General features: G+C 41.4%; 2 protein-coding genes across 5 annotated transcripts; one reads left to right on the forward strand and one right to left on the reverse strand.

Annotated features, from left to right (window-relative positions):
- Positions 1-1,720: 1,720 nt before the first annotated feature.
- lnpk (lunapark, ER junction formation factor) lies at positions 1,721-11,914 on the forward strand. 4 transcript variants are annotated; one of them, XM_031879482.1, is made up of 16 exons: positions 1,721-1,761; positions 3,060-3,120; positions 3,927-3,968; positions 4,348-4,398; positions 4,486-4,622; positions 4,780-4,838; positions 5,013-5,053; positions 5,409-5,492; positions 5,591-5,642; positions 5,819-5,935; positions 6,224-6,316; positions 6,520-6,625; positions 6,952-7,022; positions 7,131-7,301; positions 7,958-8,047; positions 9,302-11,914. In XM_031879482.1, the coding sequence occupies exons 2-16, from the start codon at positions 3,094-3,096 to the stop codon at positions 9,505-9,507; spliced, it is 1,347 nt and encodes a 448-aa protein (XP_031735342.1). In that variant the 5' UTR covers positions 1,721-1,761; positions 3,060-3,093; the 3' UTR covers positions 9,508-11,914. The 4 variants fall into 4 exon arrangements, with proteins under 4 accessions (XP_031735342.1, XP_031735331.1, XP_031735349.1 ...); XM_031879471.1 differs by having other exon boundaries at positions 1,728-1,840; XM_031879489.1 differs by lacking the exon at positions 7,958-8,047 and having other exon boundaries at positions 1,728-1,840.
- A 416-nt stretch (positions 11,915-12,330) lies between these two features.
- On the reverse strand, positions 12,331-22,357 carry chrna1 (cholinergic receptor, nicotinic, alpha 1 (muscle)). Its single transcript, XM_031879462.1, has 10 exons — positions 22,132-22,357; positions 17,765-17,907; positions 16,843-16,887; positions 16,113-16,222; positions 15,812-16,007; positions 15,356-15,593; positions 14,751-14,974; positions 14,563-14,677; positions 14,281-14,405; positions 12,331-13,564 (listed from the first exon to the last, which is right to left on the reverse strand). Exons 1-10 carry the CDS (start codon positions 22,184-22,186, stop codon positions 13,436-13,438), a joined length of 1,380 nt encoding a protein of 459 aa, XP_031735322.1. The 5' UTR covers positions 22,187-22,357; the 3' UTR covers positions 12,331-13,435.
- Positions 22,358-25,323: the final 2,966 nt, after the last annotated feature.

Consider the following 25,323-nt stretch of genomic DNA (forward strand, 5'->3'; position numbering starts at 1 on the left):
TCATTTTTTTATCTTAGTATTTAATTTATTACGGATTAATGAAACGGAAATAACATCAGCATCAAGATTACTCATCGGTTATTATACACATAATGTGTTTGTGTTTTGTTTGTGTGGGTGTGAGAGAGAGAGAGAGAAAGAGAGAGAGAAAGGGGGAGATGAGGGGGGAGAGAGAGAGTTTTATTAGGCTCATAACTCTTCGGTCTCCAGAGGAAGCTGTGAGCATTCAAGCTGAAGGCCAAATCTCTGCACACTGCAGCCTAATCCGAAACAGCTCAGCTGGGAGTTGAGAAAATGCTGCTGAATATTCGAGAGATTCCACAACATGTCCAGTGCAGTGGAAACACTAACACATGCGTGTTTACGGGGCTGAGCTGGGCCTTCATTTGCTTTGGTGCGTGACATTCAGCAGTTTACATTTATTTTGTAGAATAAGTCATTTTTACTGAAAGGAAAACCTACAAAATGATTACCATAAATATGTGGTTTTGCAGCCTGAACCATGTGCTGTGTGGTCATAAAATGCTGCACTTTGCAGAAAGGCATTGTTGTCAGAATATCTCATAACATACATTTAACAGTTGTTGCTGTTTAGCTGGAAAGGAAACGTAATGTTGAATTATTACAATGCAGATGATTTTATTAAATTAAAAATACATTGTGACATGCATAACAATGACAAGATTACAATTAATTGTTTCATTTACGATGTGATATCATCACAGTTTAGTGACAAACCTGATTAACTGAAACATATTATTCTCTGCCCCACCGATCAGCTCACATTGAGTGATGCATTGAATAATGAAAGCCCACGTGCCATAATATAATGTGTGCGACATCTAGTGGTGAAAAACGTGACTTGCATCTTAAAATTAGAGTAAAAAAGCAAGAGGCTGTATTTAATTTGGGCCAGACTTTTCATTATTTGCTGTGAATATTTAATATTTGATGATGTACATACTCAGTAAATTGTTGTTGGATCAGATCAGTTCTAGACTAGCTGTGTGGCATATACTGTTGGTCAGCATCTAAAACCTTGTTGGGAAAACTGGATGTAATACAAGCATTAAGGATATGTAGTGGGGCCTTTCAAACTACATCTGTGCCGGCATTGCAGGTAGAAGTGGGGGAAATGCCATTGGAGTTGAGAAGAATACAGATCATGGTGGCATATTGGGTCAGTTTACAAGGACATAACCATCCAACAGTAAGTGCTAGTCATGCTGGGAACATGACAAAAGGCCAAAGGCCAGTGAATTAGGTTTACTGTTATTTTATCGGAGTTATAACCAACTGTGGTTCTGCCAGCTATTCCTCTTTGGTTACTGCCACAGCCTGAAATTGATATTGGCCTCCTTGAACTGATGAGAGATGAACATGGAGGAAACTGTAAGATCTTCAAGTCATACATCAGGAGGAATTGCTACAATTACTTACATATTTATACAGTTTTTAGACCCTAAAACTGGTAGAACAGCAGCAGTAATCCCATAATTCAATGTGGAGTGTGAGAAAAGACTCACTGATGATTTTTATTTTATTTATTTTATTTATTTATATATATATATATATTTTTTTTTGGTTTAGTTTTCTTTATTAGAGAGGGTCTCCGTAGTCCACACTCCAGATTAGTAGGTGGCGGTAATGAACCCGAGAGCTGTTTGCCAACCGCCATAAAGAGCAAAAGAAGAAGAAGAAGAAGAAGACGCCGAAAAGAAAGAAGAAGAAGAAGAAGAAGAAGATGATATGTCAGTTCAGGTAACAGTGAAAGTGTTGTAGTTTCTGCACCAACTTGGCTAAATGGCCTGCTAGCATAAACACTTAAACACCAACTAATGTAAGTATTTATTTAAATGAAAATCCCTAATTAGGATGAATAACATTAAACGACAGCGTGTTGCTCGTGACGATGCTAATCTGTTGTTGTTATTGTTGCACTAAGCTATCAGTTACGTTAACATATGCTAACTTAGCTAAAGCTAAGCTACACTTTAGGTGCGTTTCTGTTTGCCTCACACCAAAGATATTTGTAAAGTCTACAGGCCTCTCTGTCTGGCACAGAGGTGATTGTACAACGTAATGTTTCAATAGAGCGGCTACCGTTAGCTATAGCTCCATCAACGTTAGCATTCACGCTAGCTTTATGGGTTTATTTGATAAGGGACAGTGCACATTAATAACAAACATTGCTGTAACTGTGCCAGAGTTAGTCAAGAAGCTATTTTTCATCTGTAGTCCCGGGACAGATGTTACAAAGTAAACCTAAAAACAGAATATAACGAAAATATGTTATAAATATGTGAGAATATTAATATTAGTAGTATCATCATTCAGGAGACTCTTATACTGCATTGTCAAGTACTAACAAGACATGCAGCACAGAGGCTCTCCAATTCAACACACATAAAGCAAATGAAATGAGGGATAACTATGTTAAATATAAACATGGACTGAAGACATGATTATGCTGCATTGTTGGACACTAAAAAACATCCTTGTCGGAGGCACAAAACATAAAAGCATGCAGAGTATATATATATATATATATATATATATATATATATATGTCAGTCAGACACAGCTAAACAACAATAAAAGACATGCATGCATGTCGATGAGGGTCGACCGGTAATTTCAAGACAGACAGACAGGTGACAACAGAGAGACAGATTGAGGACAGTAGGGTTACATTCTAGTGCTGACTGAGCTGGGCACTAACTAACCATTTCTTTACTTAATGTTATAGTTTAGCCTAATTGTCTCATGTGAAAGGACAATGCTAAATAACGCATTTGCCTGAAAACGGCTATAAGTTATAACATGCGAGGTCTTGACAGAATATGTTGTGTTATATGAGGGCAAAGATTTCTTTAGTAAATCCACAACAACAATAGCAGCCACTGTGAACAGTTTCTCTATCAGCAGCTTGCTAAATCATGTGATGATGTAAGTGTTTAATGTCAAAGCAGGGCTTAAATGTGGTGTTTAACATCAGCAGCATGAACTGTTTAACTGGAGCCAGGATTGTGTTTTAACAGAGACTTTGTGTTCCACAGTGAACCAAAGAGGAGACGACTGTAATCTACAGATATGGGGGCCCTGATATCCCGATGGAGGGTAAGAAGACATCTTAAAAAACACTTCAGGTTGAAGTGAAATCAAGGAGTTAACATGGCACAATATAAACAGAGAGCTGTGACCGACATGAATAGAGTTGTCTTTCATTACAAAGATTTAGGAGGGCTGAAATCTAGCATGGGGCCAAGTTTTGCAGTATGTCAGATAGTATTCATAAAATCAGTTCCAAAATATACAAGCAACAATTACAAATGGACAGAAATCAATAAGACTGACCCTCTGCAACACAATTATTTTACTTCACAAGCCTTAAAAAGTGAGACAAAAGACACAGACACTGAATCTTAGTAGATTTTTGAGTATTTGAGACGATTTGGTTGTGTTAACTGTCAACACAGTGAACCCTGAACCCGAGCTTGATGAAATTCATCTGCTATTTTCAGACATACTAGAGAAGTCAGGCAGGCAGACAGACAGACAGACAGACAGACAGACAGACAGACAGAGCTGGTGAGCAATACAAAGTGCAACCCTCGATTTTTGAAATAAATTTTCAAAAAATTAATTTTTTGAAATAAATTTAATTTTCAGAGAGATCAAAAAGTATAATTAGAGGAATACACAGATGTAGAGAAATGTGAAGTTACATTTTCTTTTGTTGACAGTCAGCCAAGATATTTAATTGAAGCAGGAACTGACCCTTGATTAGTCACAAGTACATGTGTTTACAGTGACGGGGTTGATTGATTGCATCAATCAGTTGTTAATCTGTTGACTGTGAGCAACGCTGATACTTTTGTCTGATGAACCCGATGATGATTTTCTGACCTTTATCCTCAATCCAGACCAAGCCAACCACAGTCGAGCAGCTGGAGAACATTGACAAGGTACCGACTAAACACTGCATCTGGTTTGTGTCTTTCTTAGTCATTCAGTTTCTCTGTGTTTTTCTATCATGCCCAGTTTGCATTTTAGTTTCTCACAGTGATTATGTACAGTTATAGAATCAATCGGGGGCCTTTCTCAAAAGCAGGATGATTGAATTACGGGATGATCACACTGAACATGGTGCAGGAACATCCACAAACCTGTCACTATTTCATCAACCTGAAACTCATATTTGACTATCCCAAAATTAACTTAAAGTTACAGAAAATAGATTCCTGCAAACTCCCAATGGGTGAACTCTAACCTCAACGTCAGCATTATTTGAGCTTCTTTGCTCACTGTTTAAATAACCTTTAAACCTCCATGTTTCCCTTGCAGGAGATTAAAGAGCTGGAGGAGTTCAGAGCCAAAAACCATCGTCTGCAAAAGGTAGAGTCGGCAAAACATCCCAGATGTGCTTGAATTGCAGTTTCTTCTCTCTCACCGTGGTGTTTGTGTGTGTGTATGTGTGTGCAGCTGTGGGTCGGCCGGTTGCTCTTCTACTCGTCAGTCCTGTACCTGATGACCTCGCTGGTCGTGTACTGGCTCTACCTACCTGAACAATGGTTCCAGAGAATAGCCATGGCCCTGCCTTTCTTCATCTACCCCGTGCTGTGAGTGCTCGTGTTCCTTTAATACCCTGTTCCTTGTGTGCATGGTGTTTTCTTTGAGAAACTGTACAGTGTGCAAAGTGACTTAATGTTAGTTGAAAAGTGACTCTAAAGTTGATTATTAAGAACAGCTGCTTCTCTTCTTCTCCCTCGTCCTCAGGGTGTGGCTCATCAGGAAGTTGTTGGTCTTTCTCTTTTCCAAACGCACGGAGAGAAACAGTAAGTTGTCCGTCTGTCCATCCAGCGAACACAAAACAACTGTTTCAGGGTTTGGTTCATTTTATGACTTTACCAAATGACACTCTGACTCAGCATTTTTCTAGAGGTTTTATAACCTGTTGTTCTTGTTGCAGACTTAAACTCACCACACTGTTATTATTGTCTCTTTTTTAGATGATAAATTGGAAGATTTGAAGGTTTCCAAAAAAAAGATTGTAAGTGACACATTTTTCACACTCAGCATTTAATACATGTGGCTTTTACTGACTTGTTTAAAGAGAGTTTGGATGTCATGAGGTGAGGGAGTGTGACTGTTCAAAATGTTAAAGTGCAAAATGTTGTCTTTTTTTTAACAATATGCAAAGTAATATTTCTTGCCACAACAATTGTTACGCATTCATTGCAGCTGCCTCCTAATGTTTCCTTAATGTAGTTTCCATTCTCATCATTTAGGTTTTGCTAGTTACAAAATGATTCCGGCTAAGTTTATCTCCAGGGCTCATCTGTGTTTTAACTAACGGATCACAATTCAGTGCTAAAATGACCGTTTCCCTCGTTTTGTGTTTCCAGCTGGAGGAAGTGATGGAAACGGAGACGTACAAAAACGCTAAACTCATCCTGGAACGCTTTGATCCCGACGCTAAGAAGAAAGCTGTGAGTGCCGTTGTCTTTTTGTTCTAGTTTTATCTTTTAGTGTTTGGTCTTGTTGTTTGGGTTGACTTTAGTTGGTTCTGTTTGCTGCTATGATGTAGGAGCTGGAGTCGACTCCGCTGCGTCCTCAGATGACTCCCAGGCCAGGACAAGGTATGACACGCATCAGTACACAAGGGAAAGATAAACCATCGTTTAAAGTTTGTTTAGTGGCATTGAGGGAGCTCAGGCCAGAGGTGTGCAGCGACGACCGCTACAAAAAGTACGAATAAATACAAATTGCATCAGAAAAAGACCAAATTCTGTGATTGTTCCTGTCCTCTATGCAGAGATCCGACAGAGAGGGATGCCAATGAGACCCATGCCGATGGGCACCCTGGGTGCAATGGCAATGACTCCCCCACCTGGAGCGCGGCTCATGTTGGGACCAGGGGGCACACCTGTGGGTAAGGGGGCACACAGAGACACTTAACATCAAGTGTGATGGAATATCACAGTTTGGACCCACACAGCGCCGTGAGTTGACAGTGAGAGCTTGTCAGTTGTGTTCTTTCACCGAGGAATACTACAGGTCTCTGTCCGACCATGAAGATTCTCCGATTCTGGGCGAAGAACTAAGTCAAAGGCAACAGGAATGAACAGAAAGCCCAGTTCCCTTTGGCTTAGTTGTTGTAGACATGCGTCTGTGTCTTTGTCCCGTGTTACTCTCCTTACAGAACATGTCTCTCTCTCAGCTCCAGGAGGACCGCCGGAGAGATCTGCTCTGTCTGCCTCTGTCCTCCAGGGGGCAATACCCAGGACCCCCTGCTCTCCTATACCAGGAGTAGGTAGGTTGAAAAGCCTTTGATTGCATCTTGTCATAAATGCTTCTATGAGTGCATATGGCACATTGTATTGAGGCCAACAGAGATCAGCAAGGCTGTGAACTCAAATGTAAAGCCTTGAATCTGTATGAAATGTAACATTTCTGAATTTAAAAAGATCGATGCATTCTTTGTGTGTGTATTCGTTCCCATCTGTTTTCTTAAAGGCATGCACCCACCGGGTCCTCCATTAGCAAGACCCATCCTGTCCAAAGACCGGGGAGCCGTGGACCGAGTCATTGAATACCTGGTCGGTGACGGACCACAGAACAGGTGAACACCCTTCGGTTGGACCTAAAACCCCCTCTTGTGGAAGTAGCTTGTAACTTTCACCCAAACTCATAGTATCATTTAGCAGTCTGCAGATTCCCCACAAGGGAGTGGTGCTCAGTCATTGTCAGACCTCCTCTACCCCACACACCTATAAGATTGGGAATCTATAGCAGCATAATGATGCATGTGCTTCTCCTGCCTTCAGGACTTAGACGAGGAAGATTAATGGAAATTAACTTTGACTAAATAACTCCTTGAATGAAATGAACATTGCAATAGTATTTTATCAAGCAGCATCTGCCTCTGTCCCGCCTTCCTTCCTATAGATACGCTTTGGTCTGCCAGCAGTGTTTTTCTCATAACGGCATGGCTCTGAAAGAAGAGTTTGAATATCTCGGTAAGAACAGAAACGCACCATTACATTTAATGAGAAGGACTCGCCATTAACAATCTCTCCTTCTAATCTCTCTCTCTCTTTCTTGTTTTCTATCTCCCACCCGCTCAGCCTTCCGCTGTGCGTACTGCTATTTCCTGAATCCGGCCAGGAAGACCCGCCCTCAGGCTCCCAGGCTTCCAGAGTTCAGCTACGAGAGGAGGCTGCGAGCAGAATCGCGTTCCCCTGGACCAACGCCTCGTTCTGGGACAGACACAGAGGAGAGTGCGCCCCCCTCTGGAGGTACTGGGAAAAAACACACAGATGCACAGACAAACAGCCAGCAAGGCAAGGTCTCCTCCCCGTTCTGTGCATCTTAATGTCACTGACTCCATGTCCTAACCGCTCGTGTTAAAGGCTTCTAGTGCAGTGCTCCAGTTGACCTTTTCTCATTAGTTTGTGTTTGATTCTTTTCCTAACATTAACGATGTCAACTTCTACCCTTTATGTAGTTGTTAGTGAGCAAGGAGCCAGCAGAGGTGAGACACCACCACCACCTTCAAATACCACCATCCTCTTTGCTGCACAAAGCAACAGAGTTTTTAAGAACCTGTAACGTTAGAGTTGAGAAATACAACATGAGGTAATCTCTCAATATCTTCTGTTCATATTTTTTACCAGATGAAGTCAGTTGACACAATTGAATAGGTTTGGAAATTGTTTGTTGTCATGGTGGTGCAACACAAACTAGTAAGCAGAGAGAAGTAGCTTTCAGAGTGGCATACCAGTTAAACCGTGTGTGTCTTACCCAAATGCTAGTTAGTGTCATTTGTACAAACGGTGGAATGGTGAACGACGTCGACGTTCCTCAGCACGTTTCCTTTTGTCAGAGCTGTGAGCGCACTAACCGTGTTGCGTTCTAGTGACCAGTGGGTGTAACGGTGTGACTTTGCCTCTAGCCAAGGGTCCGGCTCCGTGGAATTTGGTCCACAGTTTCCGGATCCAGCAGAGTCCAAAGACCCCTCAGAACCGACCTCTGCAGAGTCCAGGTTCCCCTCCTCTCTCTGCACTATCTGATGCGGCTTAATCTTGACTGATTACCCCAGAATGGATCCATTTCCTCCGCTGTAGAGTCCATAACCTGGTAGAACGCAGCCCAATGCTGATCCCAATCTGCTGCCTCTAATCACACTCCAAAGATCTCCGGGGTTGAAGGACTAATGGGATGTTTTCACCAGACCTGGGTCCAGCACTGTTTCCAAATACTGTTGATCTTATTCACAGAATTAAAATCAATCTGGCAAAGTTTAGAAAATCACAGAAACGGAATAACTGATCTGTTATCCTCTGAATTGTCCTGAATCCTTAACATTTGTTAAAATAAGAAAATACACTTGTTTGACCCAGATCTGGTCTTCACTGAGTGCACAAAACATTCAGATGTATTTCTTAATGGATTGATTTGCTTTCTAATCTACACGTTAAAAGGGTCAGAGTTTGTGCCCGGTCACTTCATGGAAGTATTTTGTGCATAAGGTTTTATATTGTGCCCGTTAGTTTAACCCCCATTCAGACGAGATGTATTGGTTTAGGGTAGCTCGACACATTTTAATATGAAAGCTCTCATTAGTGGTTTTAATCCGACCGTCTGCTCATTTTTACCCAATCACAGTTGTAATTAGAGTTCCTAACACTTTGTTATTGTGTACATGTAGTTCATCCTGTATTTTAGGTCCCATCTGTACCTTGTATTTTGAAGTACGTGTCTGAGTTTTTACACATTCAGACCTGCATTTCCAGTTAATTTCAGTTCGGTGTCGTGTGAATCTCCTCCAGAACATTCTCATCTATGAGAAGCCGCCTCCTGTAGTTGATTTCTGACTGAATCCTAAAGTGTGCAGATAGTGCTGCGTTGAGATAGATTTTTTTGATCCACAGTGAAACATACTAAGCTTGACATTAAGAACCAATGATTCTGGTGTTGATGATGAAAAAGGGCTTTTGTTTGAACAGAGACATTTTTCTGTTTTAATGATCTTCTTGAAAGCTGTGTTGTTGGATAAGAGGAGGGAGATTTTAAGATACGTTCCTGACGCAGCTCACGCTCTCCACTCCTCCCAACCCTAACAAGGGAATGCTGTAAATTGTCTTTGATTTCACCACTGATTTTAACCCCCAACAACCAATCGTGTGCTGCATTGCAAACTATTCACATTACCTGAGACTCTTTCTGTGACTCTTCACTATTCTGTCTGTTCATTTGCTGGTGTTGTACACGTCTTACTTGCATATCTTCTCCTCAGATGAGAGAGAGTTGGGGGAAGACGAAGGACCCACTAAAGAAGTAGAGAGTGAGAGCCAGTCGGAGGAGAAGGAGGAGAAGGAGGAGGAGCAGCAGCAGCAGCAGCAGGAGCAGCAGGAGGAGGAGGAAGTGGTTCAGGAGGAGGAAGAGGTGGAATCAGAGCAGAGTCACAGCGCCCCCCCTGAGACCGAGTCTCAGCCTTCGTAGTTGCAGAGAGTCCAGAAGAGGACCGGGGACGTCTGCTCATCCCGTCCAAACAACAGGTGTTGGTTCTGGCCATGATAGACAGGTGGCATTTTAATGCAACATAGGCGGACAAGCATCAACAGTTTAATTCTATTGTTCTTCCTTGCAACCAAAAACTACATCAGTCTCACTTGTTTCAGTTTGCTTTTATTTGGGGGTGGGGGGGTCTAAAGTCGACGGTTTGTTTTTCACCGTCATGCTAAGAACACGGAGATTCTGAGGATGTGCTCAGAAAATGGTGTGTTCTAAATTAATTAATGAATCATTAATTATACTACAACTGTCCAACGATATTGCCTAAAATGACGCCAACATATGACGACCTGACAGTTGGATCGGTTCACGGGAAGGTGTCAGATCGATGATTGTAGTTTGAATCCTAGAGCTGTCTCTCGATAGAGCAGCTGGCTGCTTGCACTGCTCTGTATGTGGTGACTAACCTAGTTCATTTTCCAGTATTCTATCCTTTAAGGGTTCTTTAGGTTTGACGTAGGCGGTCGGCTGCTGTTTGATTTGTTAATGAGGAGTTGTGATTTTAGGTAGAACTGCTGGTTGCAGCACAAACGTGTTTAAATCTTAATTCCTGCATCATTTCGCTGACCCCTCAGTGTGGCGTTTGTATATTTAGCTGAATATCACAGGTTATTATTACGACGCAAATTCAAGTATGGAACATAGATGTTGTTTATTGTCTTGTTGGGTTGTGAGAAACACATGAAATCAAACAAAAAGCACCTTAAGACACTCCTGTTGTGAATCAGGACCTCGAGGTTTCAAGGTACTGCTTTAGTTTTTCTTCATCTCGTCTTTTAATCCCCCATACGAGCTCGTCTGCTGCTCTCAGATCAGCAGCTGAATCGATGATGCTCAGAGAGCAGCTGCTGCATGTCTCTACATTGATGCCTTTGTTGCCTCTTTTCTGGTTAGAAAGTTAGATGCAGTCTAACTTTTTCATTGGCCAACTTTTATCAGCTGCAAATTATCTTAACTTATGTTAAAACTTCCCACTTTAGACGGTGTGCAGCACTCAAACACTGAACTCTGATAACTCAGAACGTGCGTTTTTAGCAGAGCAGCATGTTTTATTGTGTTTTAAACTCTGCTGCTTTATCTGCGCTCTTATGTCTTATCATTTCTCTTCACCAACAGTTCATTTACAGCACAGGAGAAGTGAACCTCCTCAGTTAGATGTAGTCTCGTTAAAGCGGGCCGTGTCAACCCAAGCTACTTTAGCATCGTGAGTTCATCGTCAGTGTTGATGAACGAAGCTGTTAGTGAAGGAGTCTCTGAACAAACCGACTGGAGCTAATCTTTCTGGTTATTGCCAACCTCAGTCCTCCGTGGGATTATTATAAACTATCATTTGCCAAATGCACTGTTTTACCTGTATGTCCTGAAGTCACTTGCACTGAGTTTCTTTCTATTTATTTGGCTGTATTGTGTTTTAATCTTTTGAAGTATTGCTGCACTGTTTGGTTTTAAACATTTAGACGAGGAATCACTATTTAGAAGTGTCGGCCTGGTTGGTGCTCGGTAGGATTTTGATAATTCTTTTTGATGTTTTCTTCTTGTTGCTTTAAATGTGTGCACTCGCACTCACAGACAGTAACTCGCTCTGTTGTTTTCATGAGTTAACCGTGTGTTCTGCACGATGTCGAGCTGCTGCAGCAACATAAGAATTAAGGAGGGTCATTGGCCGGCACCAGCACGACGTGGTTTTGACAACAAGTTCTTCTTTTGTTATTAAATAGAACCGGAATAAATGAGTGTCTATGCAAATGAAAATATGTGGTGTCACCTGCGTTGTACAGGTCTGGAACTAGAAACACACACAGCCTAAATATGCTGAAAGAGGTACACCAACACATTATATTCTTTTTAATATGTATTTTTAATGTTTAATTTAGGATTTTTGTGTGTGTGTGTGTGTGTGTGTTTCTAGTTAGTTGTTGAACTCCTCAAACTCACGACCCAGAACAATTTGAGCTCCTCGTTTGAATCAGAACATCACAGCTAAAGTGCTTTTGGACAAAAGGTTTGTTGAATGTTGAAGAGAATCCATGTGATGAATTTCAAGACTCCACACCGTGACCACATGTTGATCTTTGATGGTACAAGAAGTGTTTACAAGCTTTTTTGTATCCCTGCTGTTGATGAAAACATGGTGAACGTTCTACATCCGGAGCTGTCGCTTATATTTAAAAGCGTCTCAGATTCTGCTTTGTCTCTCACACAGAATCTCTTCTTACCCGTTTACTTTGCATTTGTAGTTTAGTTTTGCTCTGCTAGATTTATCGGTTACCTTTCTGCCAACGCTGGTTGTCATTACGTGAGCGCATGGCACGCCTAATAAAGTTTTTCAACAACAGAGGAAGCCCATAGCTGTGGTTCTTGAACGCTCTGCATGTCCGCTTCACAGGTTCATTTAGTTTTTGGTCCAAATGAAACCGGCTGCAGAATCTCACTAGTGAGAACATTTTGATTATTGTGATATAAAGTTTACAGTCACGACGAGTAATAAGCCACTTATTTTTTTTTTTATATATACATGTATGTATGTATTTTATTTGTCACATCTTCACAACTGTGATTATATAAACAACTGATCAAGAAGACCCAGAACACGCTGGAGGGATTACATCTCCCAGCTGGCCTGGGAACACCTCGGGATCCCCCAGAATGAGCTGGAACATGTTGCCGGTGAGAGGGAGGTCTGGGTCGGCCTGCTTGGCCTGCTGCCACCGCGACCCGACCCCGGATAAGCGGTGGAAAATGGCTGGATGGATGGACAACTGATCAAGTCAATATGACAGCAGAGCTTTATTGTATTAAGAAACCAAACTCAATTATTTTTTGTCACAGCTGCAAAATAAATCAAGTTACCTTCAGGCAGCAACACTGGAGCTGTGATGTGGCTTCTTTTGTTATGTCCGTTCATTTTATTTACTGTGGCACAATTAAAGCTGCACAGCACACACAATTATTATCAGCATTAACTGCATGTTCCCCAAAGAAACAACAGTTAGTGTACCGAACGGACGTCTAACTTCATGAACCTCAATACCGCCAGAAAGTCCACCGTTAACAGCAGATCACTTTAAACTGGTTTTCAACCACAAAAAATCATTTATCCAAAAATAATAAAAACTAGTGAGCTCATAACAGACTGTACAGCAGATTCAAGAGGAATTTACATGCAACCAAGCAACCCTTGCCACTAAGCCATGAATATTTACACAATGAATATAAATGACACGTTTAGAAGTCAAGTGAGTGTCAGACGAAAGAAAACAATAAAACTTCCAGACAGGAATAAATCTCGCCAGCACTCAAAGACCAAGACTGTGTCCTCAACCAGACTCAGGTAATTAAGTTAGATTTAAATAAAACACGTCTTCTACATCAAATCTAAACAGGCTGACCTACAGTAATGAGTCGGGGTTCGTCATCATCAACAGACAGTATTTGCTAATGATGTGCAGCATCCATCCTCAGTTGATCCTCATGAGGAACGTTCTCGTGTTAAAAGGTCTGTTTTAACATTTAAGGAAATCCTCTGACTCAAACCTTAAATCAAGTGGCCAAAAACAAATGACTTATTATGGCTTTTACATAAGAGTAGTAACATGTTCTCCAGAGTGAACGGCAGCAATAAAACACTGTACAAAAACACCAGAAATAACAGACAAGAGTACCTTCAAGTATGACGCATGTAGATCTGGAGATGCATGGATTTCTATTTAACTGCGTTCTCCTCAATGTCAGTGAACGCACCAACGTGCACATTGGAAGGTGATTTAAAGATCAACTCAAACTGTGTGTGTGTTTTTGTGTGTGTGAACGCTGACGCCCTGAGAACACACCTAACCCCCTCATGGGTCGGGGTCCTCTACAGCGTGTTGAGCTCGATGAGTCTCCCGGCGAAGACGGCGAGCGTCCCGATGATGCACACGGCCATGAACACACACAGCAGGATGTGGTCCAGAACCATGGCCACGAACTTCCACTCTTCTGCTGCCTGAGACGAGACGAGGAAGGAAGAGAGAGAGAGAGTCGTGTTTGAAGTGCTCTGACTATGAGGTATTTGGGTATTTAGCAGTGGCAGCTGGTGGAACATGTTCTCTGTAGGGCTGTGCCACATCCAATCAATTTCAGAAAACATCCCAGAATGATTTAATGCAAAACAATGAAGGTATCAAACACGTATTACTACTTTACAGTTAAATATTTAACCTTTATTCCAACATGAAAAAAGCAGTAAATAACACTTTGACAAACATGTCAGGACATCTTATTTATGTCACCCTCACAGAGAATTCAGTATAATATAATAATATATATATATATATATATCATATAATAATATATATCATATAATAACATTCACTATAATATAATAATATATATATCATATAATAATATAATAATATATATCATATAATAACATTCACTATAATATAATAATGTATATCATATAATATATATATCATATAATAATATATATCATATAATAATATTCACTATAATATAATAATGTATATCATATAATAATATATATATCATATAATAATATAATAATATATATCATATAATAACATTCACTATAATATAATAATGTATATCATATAATAATATATATATCATATAATAATATTCACTATAATATAAAACACACACATATATATAATTATTTATTTATAACTATTGTGTAACCACTTGTGTCCATTGTCTTACATTGTTAGATTCCTCGTCTGATTTCATGGTCTCAGCGATGTACTTCACCCCTTCAATGGCGCTGCGAACATCCGGGTTTTTGGCGATGGGAGACTGGTAGGTGACACTGGTGGGGGTGGGGTTACCTGCAGGGCAGAGACAGGTCATACTTGTGGTAATACATATTAATTATAAACATGATAATAGTACAATGCAGAGAGAAACGGCATCCTGCTAACCTTTAGGTGTATTTAGCTTTTTACTAATAAAGCTAATGTATCATTCATTTATTTGCAGCCTTGCCTGAGATGTCGGAGATGTCCATGTCGGTGGGGAACAACCTCTTCTGCCGGATCTCCTGACTGGGACGCTTCATCGTCGAGAAGAACATCATGTTGGGAATGGTTTCGATGAAGACCTGAGACACAAACAGATGCATTCTTTTTATTCAATCACACACAACACTTTCTGAAATCATCACGGGTATAAACCTTGCGTATCCAGGCGGGCATGGTGTGCGTGCTGGGCGAGCGGTGGTGCGTGTTGATGACGATGACGGTGATGATGATGGAGGCGATGACGAACACCATCGTGAAGAGCATGTACTTCCCGATGAGAGGCACGGCGCTGGAGGTGGAGGGGATCAGCTCCACGATGACCAGCAGGAAGACGGTCAGAGACAGCAGGACGGAGATGGAGAGAGTCATCTTTTCACCTAGAGAGACACGGAGACGGACACAAAGACAGACATTCAGGCTACTTTTAAACAGCTCTTATAGTAGAAATGGTGGCAAGTTACGGCTCTACAGGCAAACTGATGAACTAACTTGTGTTTTATTTATGCTCTCATGTTACAGAATAGCAAGCTCATGTAGTACAAGCACATCCCAGTGGATTTCAGGTGTTTTCCATGTATGAAAGTGTCCCCGAAATGGTGTGAAAATATCTGAGTTCATGTGCTTCCACATTCATAATACTTACCTGATATGTGCCACACATGTGAGCAATATGTGTCACTTACAAACGCTCATAACCTACTTTATTTAGTCACACCGCCAAAGTTCTTTTGGACAGGTTTCCAAATACGTCTACGTACCGGAGTCGGTGGGCAGGTAGAAGACCAGTCCGGTGAGGAACGAGAACAGCATGCAGGGAATGATGACGTTGACAATGAAGTAGAGAGGCAGACGCAGCATCAGGAAGTGGTAGGTGATGTCGAGGTATGGCGTGTCGGGGCAGCAGGTGTAGTAAACCCAGTGTTTCCAGCTCCGGTAGTCCTTTAGCACCCATTCACCAGACTCCATGAAGTTGCTGAGGTCAGGCCGATCATTGTCCTAGAAGACAGAGGAGTATAGGAGGTAATGCACCGCAGTAGAAAAGGGCCTTAAAGGTGAAGATATTCAGGGGTTACATGCTGTAAACTACAGTTTTATGACAGGAGTCATAGGATGGTTACTAGATCTGTAGCATTTGAAACCACAGCTTCACACTAATCTGTCAACATAACCCTGTGAATATATATATATATATATTATATATAAGTCACACTCACTGGGTTGATGACGACCAGCAGTCCGTCGTACGTCCAGGTGCCCAGCTTCATGCTGCAGTTCTGCAGGTCGAACGGGAAATGGAGGACGATGATCTCGCAGTAGCTCTTAAAGATGGCCGGAGGGTTCCACGTTATCATCCCGGTGTGCTCCAACAGGACTTTGGTTTCGTGGATGATGGCAAAGTCGCCGTCAGCGCTGAGGAAGAGGAAGACGGGGACAAAGGGAGAGTGTGAGAGAAGCATGCGAGGCATTTGGACGTATAGGTGTGTGTGTGTGTGAGTTTGAGTAGTGTGTGTTTACTTGTTGTACAGCACCAGGTCTGGTTTCCATATGTCGGGTGAAGGGACTCTGATCTTCCTGATGCCTCCGTATTCATCTGGATTCCAATTCAGGTTCACATCGAGCCATTGCTGGGGTGAAAATCAGGGAAACTTGAGATAATTTTGTCTACTCGTGTACTGATGAAGCCAAGTTTAGTTGTTTTTATTCCCAGAATTAATACATTGTGAAAATACAAGTTGTCATGTAGCTACTGTATATATCACAGCACAAGAAATACAAATAACCTCCAGCAGTCACCATGTCATAAATCCTCCCTTCTTTCTATTTCAACTAGTTGACACAACAAATATCATTCATTTGTGATACTATTTGTGTATATATTCACCAATAAAAAGCATATAAATACATAATGGGATATTAGTTGCAACTACATCCAAGTATGTAAATTAAACAGCAGATTCATTGTTAAAATATATGATTTATAATAATTGAATAACTGTATTTTGGGTGTTACATGGTAAAAACTTTAATAACATTAATTTCTAGGGAAATCTGTGTGTAGAAACACTCTTTTGTTGATAATCAAAGGTGAGCATTACTTTAATTCATAAAAAGAATATCTATTCCATATCCTGTTGAATCTACATACTTGCAATGTGACGAACCCTCTGAGCATTGTCATTGGAATTTTCTAAATGTGTAGTTGGCATATATTTTTGGTTTTCCTGAATTCAACAGTCACATTTACCTGTTTGAGACGAACATTGCTGGTCACAATCTGGTTAACTTCATCCTGAGAGAAGCAGAAAAACAAAACCAGTCAGAGGCAAGTAAGATTTTCATGAGAGATTTCAGGTCAAAACATAACCTGCACGCTTGTAACCATTTATTTCGTGTTTTTTATGGACAATCTGTGGCATTTTAACAATAAAAAAGCACATTCAGAGGCAAACATCCTATTATATTAATGGTCGAGGCAATCTCTAATGTGAATTAAACATTTTGACACCACATATTCAAAGTAAAAAGGTTTTGGAGATAGTCACAGCCGCCTTAATGTTAAAACATATGCCACGTCACAGGTTGTTTGGGTGTACATAACTGCTAATGTTAATGTTAGAAATAATTAGAAGCAATGGTCAAGGCTACTTGCTGGCAACAAAACAAATGTGTGGATAATTCTGGATGACTGCATGACACAAAGCACCATCAGAAGCTATTTAAATGCATTGCGGAATATTGTCTGTTTTTATTTCACATAGTTTGGCCGTTGCATAAAATGAAATATTTTTTGTATTGACTGAGGTTTTCAGACCTGCCTTGTTGTTCTGGTACCATAGATAAGATGCTCAGATGAATGGACCTGTTTGCCTATTTCTTGATGTAATTTGCTATAAATGAATATTATCCATCCTATATTTAACTTCAAGTAGCATAACATTAAGTTAACATCAGTCGTGAAGTGAAACTGTCATTACGTCTGCTCTTAAATCGTGACTGGTATGGAGTAGACTAGAGGTCGGCCATTAAATGGTGCTTATAGGACATTTTACAAACTATTGTTATCGGTGGAACTGGGGTCCAGTAGTGGCCGACGTCACGTTGGGATGTACATCACCGTTTTACATGGAGGCTCCAGAATATGGTGCACTTTTTGCCCGCTCTCTTACCACACTGATGAGCTGTATCAGCTGTAGTCCCACGGTGACCACTACGGCTTCACTGAAGTGGTTGACGGGGCGAACCACCTTGTTGTAACCAGTGAACAGCGTTTTCACCAGACGTGTCTCAACCTCCGAGCAGAACACTGGACCTATAGGACACACAGACATGTACGCAAACACTTCAGTCACACGTTGTTCTGGTACACACCTTCTACTGATGAGTGCCATCTTCTGAACATATTGCACAGGGAGGTCAGAGGAAAACGCAGATTTGGGCTGTGGAGGAATTAAACTTTACTTGAAAGTAATGTCGGTAATGTGAGCTTTATGCTGGAGGCAAACTGGTTTATACATTTCCTTTTGTGCTCACTTTGACTGAGATACACAGGATGACATGTCGCCATATCCAGCTGACGCCCGTGTCCCCACAAACGTTTTCACGCTGGAACCAAAATCACAGCTGAAGCGAGAGGCAGGCCAGCAGATTGCTTTTAACTGTGATTCACACTGCAAACATTTCCCAGGCTTACAACTAGCAACCCGAAACCCTCCAGTGGGAGAGAGAATGCATTGGAAGAGAGGCAGATGGGAAGTTACAGGATATATATCAGATGAGAGAGAGAGAGAGGGTGCCGTGCTGGTGAAAAGCCTCGGCGCCGAGTGTCTCTGGAGCTGTCTAAGCACTACGATCAAGTGTGTGTGTGTGTGTGTGTGTGTCTGTGTAAATCCTCGGTGCAGAACCTATTCTGAGTGTTAAGAGGGGGTGTGGGGAAAACCATCCATGGCCGATCCTCTTGACATCAAGTCTGGATCAGTTAGAGTTCAGAACATTTAACCTGCATTTAGCGCCTTCATACAAAAGGTGTTTCCAGCTAACAGACTTGCAGTTCCTTTTTATTAACCATGCCTTTATGAGCCTATAAATTATGATATATGCCAATGAGAGACGCAACATATACCAGCTGCACTTGTTGCTTGACAATGAACTAGAGACCGATTTTTAATCCACATGAGCATTAATTTGTTGTCGTTTTGAACATACAATAGAGGCTGAATGATGCTGAATTTGTGAAGCTGATACTTGTTAATATCTGAGAATTCCAGATAAGAACGGTTGGCATACATCCCTCAAATTGAAGAGTTTCTGATTGCAATTTATTTCTGAATATTTGCAGACATTTATCTATGATCAGTACTTGTTGATAATATATTCAGAAACTGGTCTGGTTCTGCAAGAAACGATGTCATTTCCTGTATTGCATATTTAGGCCTGTAATTCCTCATACGTCCTCACTCCTCTGACGCATGCTTACTCATAATCTCCTTGCTGTCATTGGTTTTTTTAGGGCTGTCAATCGTGGTATCAGCTGGTCACATTCATGTGACAGCACACGACACACCTACGTTGTTAGACATCATCCTGTCTGCTGTTAAACGAGACTCTCTCAGACTTTAGTACGTTCATGTCAAACGATCTATTATGATGAAAAGTATTTACGTTCTAGTTTCCCTTGATTTAATTACTGTAGTATACTTTGTACTACAAGTGGACTATCGCATCACCTTTGTTCATGTAATCGCAGTAAACCCACCTCGTAATTTTGTTGTAAAATGACTCAGCAAATTAACATAATGCTAAAGTTACATCCTTTGCATGTTTATAGGAATCTGAACTGAGCTGTAGGATCTTGTTTCATTTAGCCAGCGATGGCTGCTGCCTGTGTGTTGACCTGCGAGCACGCTGTGATCCGGCCACAGACAGAAATAGATGGGAGGGAAGGCGGGACAGAGGAGCCACTTGGAGCTGTCAATCATTTCCCACTTTAAACTCCCAATTTACGCAGGATACCGAACCACCAGTGCACAATACAAGGTGCTAAGACTCTTTTGTGTTTGCTGACACGTTCTAGCTGGAAAGTGACAGAAGTGTGGAGATTATTTCTGGTTGTATTTGAGTCCATGATGATATTGTGGGCCGGAAATAAGCTTTTGACCAAATGTCTTGTGACAATCTGTTGAGGAGAGTTAATCGGTCCTGCTGTTAGAATGCATTTCAGCAAAAGAAAACAAAATAAGTGGCCAGTTACCCTCAAATTGCCTCATCCGTTCACTTTCCCCTTGAGGTTGTGTAATCTCCTAATCTGGCATGAATTATTGTTGAATAGCTATGTTTGTCTATAAATAACTAGTTACTCGGATCATTGCAGTGTGTCTGTGATGACAACCACAAATCTAACTCCAAACACACGATACTTCTGGCTGCATTCTTGTCTATTAAGGTTATTGTCAGTGAATTAATTCATTCTTCCTATTCCTAAATACTGTATGCAAGTTAAACATCCTGTGCGAACTATAAAGCCAAGAAAATCTTGTGTTGCTGAAACATTCCCGTGGTTGATCTTCCTTGTCGCTGTGATCTCCTTAAGAGACGGATGTGTTCTATGCTTGACCAGCTCATCGTGTGGCATGGAAGGCCACAGTGTGATTTTATCTTTCAAGTCATCTGAACATCTCAATTCATCCAACCTGAGACAAAACAATCCTGTTTGGAGGCTGGAATAATCTGTCTGATATACGGAAAAACAAGCTGCAGCCAGTAAATTATGTTCAAAGTGGATGTGTAGCATCCACGAATGAAGACCTTCAAATTATCTAATGAGCCACATTTTTATTGTACCTCTGCAGTGATGCAGATAATGTCCAACTGGTGGTTTAAAGGCTGCATACATTCATCTTAACACACCACTTCTATCCGGCCATCACATCCATTTGTCACCAGTGGGGTTCAGGAAATGAGCCAGTGCTCAAATCGCTGAATTGGAAAAAGATAAATACAAGTATTGAAATGAATAGACTGTTAATCTTGCTGGTGCAGACACGTAATGCTTGATTATAGAAAGAACTCAAATATACACCGAGCTGAAATCTGTTAAAATCAGGTATGTCGCCCTGATGAATGCACCGTTTTAATGAAAAATGTTTTGGCAGTTGTGTTGAGGAACATATTTATTTATAAAGCGTTGACTGAAGCAGTTCCAGAAGGTAAAACACTTTCTATTAAGAGCTGATCAAAACTCTCTGCTATTAATCTGTGTGTGTGTGTTATTAATATTTGTGATAATATTCTTAGGTTTTATTTTAGCTCTCAAGGCCATGTGATTTTCTGCTCTTGTTCTTGTACTTTCATTTCCTGTTGATCTTAGATCATATGTTCTCTTTGAGGTACGCCCAATGCTTGGCGGCAGGTACGAGTGGATCGTGTTGTGTTGATGATGTTTTCAGTGAGTGAGGTCATGGTCTCTTCATTGGCCATTTAACTTATGTCGCAATGACTTTCTTTCAAAGCCAAATTTGTGAAATACATAGTTTGAGCATTTAATTAATGTGTAGTTCATTAATTTGCATTAGATGCGGTGAAACACATATTTAGGTGATAGAATAAATTGTTAAAGAGAAGATCAAGCAAGTATACGGATGATTTACAAATCTATAAAGTGATCCACAAACAGGGTCGGACTGTTTGTTGGACTGCTCCAGTATTTGAATGGTCACACAGGCTTAATCCCCCCCCAAGAGACGGTGTGTACATCAACTAGCATGCGTCCTTGAACAAAGACAATGAACCCATACCTACTCGCATATTTAAACTCTGTTTTAATATGAATGCAGCGAGGAACCTCAACAACCTAACGCACTAGTAGTAAACTCTTCAGATGTTTCTTCAGTTTGCTTGTAGCAGGGGTGGGCGATATCATGATGTATTTTATTTGATCCAGATTCCCCTCCTAAAGGAATGAAACACTTTGACTTGTCAGGTATGTTAGTCGCTGGATGAGCCAAAACAAGTATCTGGTTGTTTTACCCATAAACTGTTTCTCTATGGTTTTATTTCCAAAAAAAAGTACAATAGCACGGTTACCTCAATATTGTGAAATAGAAGTACATGGGTTGTGAGAGCTTTCATATTGCATAACCCCTAGTATGCATTCATTTTTTTGGCTTCCCAGGCCATGTGTCAGGAAGCTGTCTCCTGTTTCTGAGCAATGCCACTCGGCATGAGATATCAGCGCTTCATCCAAAGACTACTTGTATTTAGCAACATGCACACGTACATGCATGTAATATGTACAATCTCTGATGAAAATATAACTGAATAGGTAATGGATTTTATAAGAAGACAGCTGGGAGGTTGTTTTCTAAATTGAAGTTGGTGAGATTTAATTTTGACTTGTGGAAACGACAGGTTCATCCCTCTTTTGAGCTGAAAAACATTTTTGATTATAGTTAGCAGTATCGTTCAAAGAGCTTTGAACACACACACACACACACACACACACACACACACACACACACACACACACAGGAAAACTTACCGGCAAGTACACCAAGAATCCATGCCAGCAAGATCTGGACCTTGGAGAGATTCATACCTCCACCAGACGTTTAAGTAAAATAGCCCTGAAATCTACAGCATCCGTTGAATACTGCGTTGTTAGCAGGTTACAAGCTAACCTCAAGCTAACTGACTCTACACAGAAGCAGACATGTGCACTAAAGCCGGAGCAGAGTCTCTTTGCAGTTAAGTGAGTGGTGGTGGGAAGGTGGATCGCCCAGGAAGTGAGCTCTGGTTTCTCCTCCTCCCCCACCCAACAACATCCCAACCTCTCAGCACACACCAAGGCACGGGAGACAGCTGGGTGTGTGTGTGTGTGTGTGTTGAATATTCACAAATCAACACCGTCATCATTTCTCACACATGTGGAAGTTTTTCTTATGGTAATGACTCCAGTATAGCTTCTTATATCAGCGTGATCGAGAAGCAGAGGGCAGGGTTGACGACAGACGTGTAGCGCGGGGGAAATGAGGAAAGACGGACAGATGGACGGTGTAGGGGGACGGAGACAGGGATATGGAGGCAGACAGGAGAACAGCTGAGAGCTGTCACTGATGGAACGACAAGCATGTCCACACATGCTGCTACCGCACAATACACACACACACACACACACACTCTCACACACTACTGAGGTGTGTGTGTCTCTCTCTCTCTGTCTCATTCCGTCTCTGTTTCTCTGTCTGTGTCCATGTGAAGGAAGGTTATCGCATGCATGTGGAACGTTAATAACAAAATAAAGAGAAAGAAGAGGTCAGACGTGTTTTATATCCTAAACCACAATAAGCCTTCAGGGCGATTGTACAGCCAGAGACTTTCAGAATCTAATCTATTTCAAGGCCTTATGTAAAAGACCTTTGTTCTGATACACCATCGGGAGATTTGAAAATGGCCTTACCAGTTATTCAATTCTATCTCTTCCCTTCATGGTATTTGTAAATGCAGTCTTGTGCAGTAAATTATTTTGTTTTGGACCGCAGAAGGAGCGACAGACCTGCCGCCTTGCCTGGCGCCCCGGCCGCCTTGCCTGGCTCCCCAGCCGCCTTGCCTGGCTGCCTGTCCGCCCGGCCTGGCGCCCCGGCCGCCCGGCCTGGCGCCCCGGCTGCCTGTCCGCCTGGCCTGGCGCCCCGGCCGCCCGGCCTGGCGCCCCGGCTGCCTGTCCGCCTTGCCTGGCGGCCTGGCGCCCCGGCCCCCTTGCCTGGCCTGGCGCCCCGGCCAAATACAACAATATAACCTCACGTTCTTAATGCTTTTGACTGTATTACAAGAGTGCTAACGAACCATGGAGTCAGAGCTCAACACTAGCGGTTAGCAGCTTTTATTTGCTGAAACAAGAATGGTTGCTATTTATGGTATAATATTCCCGTCCAGCTCAAAGATGCAGGGATACTGCACTTCCCAATACTCATTTAGTTCTTTGTCAGTTGAATCAATTGACACATTTGTCGATGATGTTAACGGGTTAGTCGAACTTCTCACCCCACAGTCGAGCGACTTCATTTGCTTCACCATTGTCTCTAAAACAGACACGCGAGTAAACGCACCAACAAACTCTAGTTGTGACTTAGGTATCCGCTCCCTCAGCTGGTATCACAAACCACGATAGGGCGAAGGCAATGTCCAGCTTATCTTTTCCTCGTTATCTTACATGAATGTTAGCTTAATGTGTCTCTTCTTCTTTATTATAGTTCTCCTGATGAAGAACAAATGTGTCCGAGAACCTAGGACACTGATATTTGATATGGTTATTTTGTACTCGCCACTAGATGGCAGTACAAGACTGAGAAACTACAGCACACGGCACAAGGCTTGATGACGCTATAGACTACATGTGAAATATACTTGTGTGTGTGTGTGTGCTTAGTCTGCATCTGTGTGTTTCCGTCTGTCTGGCACTCTCTGGCCGTCTGTACATTTGCCCCCAATTGGTTTCTCTTTCTCTCCGTCTCACTGTCCTCATCTGCTTGTCTTTCTGTCTCTGTTCTGTTTGTGAGTCACTCTCACCTCTGTTTTTCCTCCGTCCTCCCTCATACATGGAGGGGAAAATTGAGACTGAATTTAGAGAGGTGATATGAAAGAGCACTTTCAGATGAGTAATGTAAGCTTCCTGTCAGTGTCTTATAGGCATCTCATGCCTCATTTAATGACATTCAGAAAATCATTACTCAAAGTTCGTCTGTATATCTATAATTTATTGAAAATAATTTAGTGCATCAGGGTGCTGTCAATCACACTCTTGCATTCCCAAATACCCTTTTAAAATCTCCATTTCTTAGATTAGTCAATTTCTTCACAGGAAGTGTCTCCTCTTTGAAATGGCAGATATCTGATTTTAGAATGAAACCTACTTTCCTTGTTGATGAAAAGGTTATTCAGTTGAAGAAGGAAGCCTTCTGCAGGAAGCTGACAACAAACTAGTCAGAAGTAGTGTTTTCTCATTCACTGGAGACACCGTTCAGAGGTTACACTTAATCTATTCTGTGTTTATCCTAAACCTCTACTTGCAAATGAACAGAGCAGTTTAAGATGTGCTTAGAGGCGTATTGAATCAGACACGGACGCGGTGCTATAACTGTAAAGATTTTAAGTTTCAAAGTTGGTGTTCGTGTATCACAATGGATTTTCTTACTTTTGATGTGAGAGGCAGAATGTACAGTTTATCGGGTCAAAGCAAAGCTGTTATGAAGACTTTTTTTGAAACATATTTATTGTTTTACACTATGGGTTGCTTAGTTGATAAGCAATCTTTTCACTTTAAAGAGGAGCAGAGTTCTCCAGCTGGCACTTGATGTGAAGTTGTTGGCCGTATAGGTCCATGTGAAGGAAGGTTATCGCATGCATATGGAACATTAATAACAAAATAAAGAGAAAGAAGAGGTCAGACGTGTTTTATATCCTAAACCACAATAAGCCTTCAGGGCGATTGTACAGCCAGAGACTTTCAGAATCTAATCTATTTCAAGGCCTTATGTAAAAGACCTTTGTTCCGATACACCATCGGGAGATTTGAAAATGGCCTTACCAGTTATTCAATTCTATCTCTTCCCTTCATGGTATTTGTAAATGCAGTCTTGTGCAGTAAATTATTTTGTTTTGGACCGCAGAAGGAGCGACGGGATAGTCTGACTTGTCACTTACTCACTCAGTCGGTTGCTCGCTCACTCACTCTCTC

The sequence above is a fragment of the Anarrhichthys ocellatus genome, unplaced genomic scaffold, assembly GCF_004355925.1.
Source record: "Anarrhichthys ocellatus isolate YVR2014 unplaced genomic scaffold, GSC_Weel_1.0 scaffold3, whole genome shotgun sequence".
NCBI classification, from domain to species: Eukaryota; Metazoa; Chordata; class Actinopteri; order Perciformes; family Anarhichadidae; genus Anarrhichthys; species Anarrhichthys ocellatus.

Excerpts from the sequence above, each read along its gene's own strand:
- lnpk (XM_031879482.1), top strand. The coding sequence starts at position 3,094 with ATGGGGGCCCTGATATCCCGATGGAGG. Across the intron at positions 7,302-7,957 it reads GAGTGCGCCCCCCTCTGGAG|CCAAGGGTCCGGCTCCGTGG; the intron begins GTACTGGGAAAA and ends CTTTGCCTCTAG. Across the intron at positions 8,048-9,301 it reads CCGACCTCTGCAGAGTCCAG|ATGAGAGAGAGTTGGGGGAA; the intron begins GTTCCCCTCCTC and ends TCTTCTCCTCAG.
- chrna1 (XM_031879462.1), bottom strand. The coding sequence starts at position 22,186 with ATGAATCTCTCCAAGGTCCAGATCTTGCTGGCATGGATTCTTGGTGTA. Across the intron at positions 16,008-16,112 it reads GACCTGGTGCTGTACAACAA|CGCTGACGGCGACTTTGCCA; the intron begins GTAAACACACAC and ends CCTCTTCCTCAG. Across the intron at positions 14,678-14,750 it reads TGCCCGCCTGGATACGCAAG|GTCTTCATCGAAACCATTCC; the intron begins GTTTATACCCGT and ends TTTGTGTCTCAG.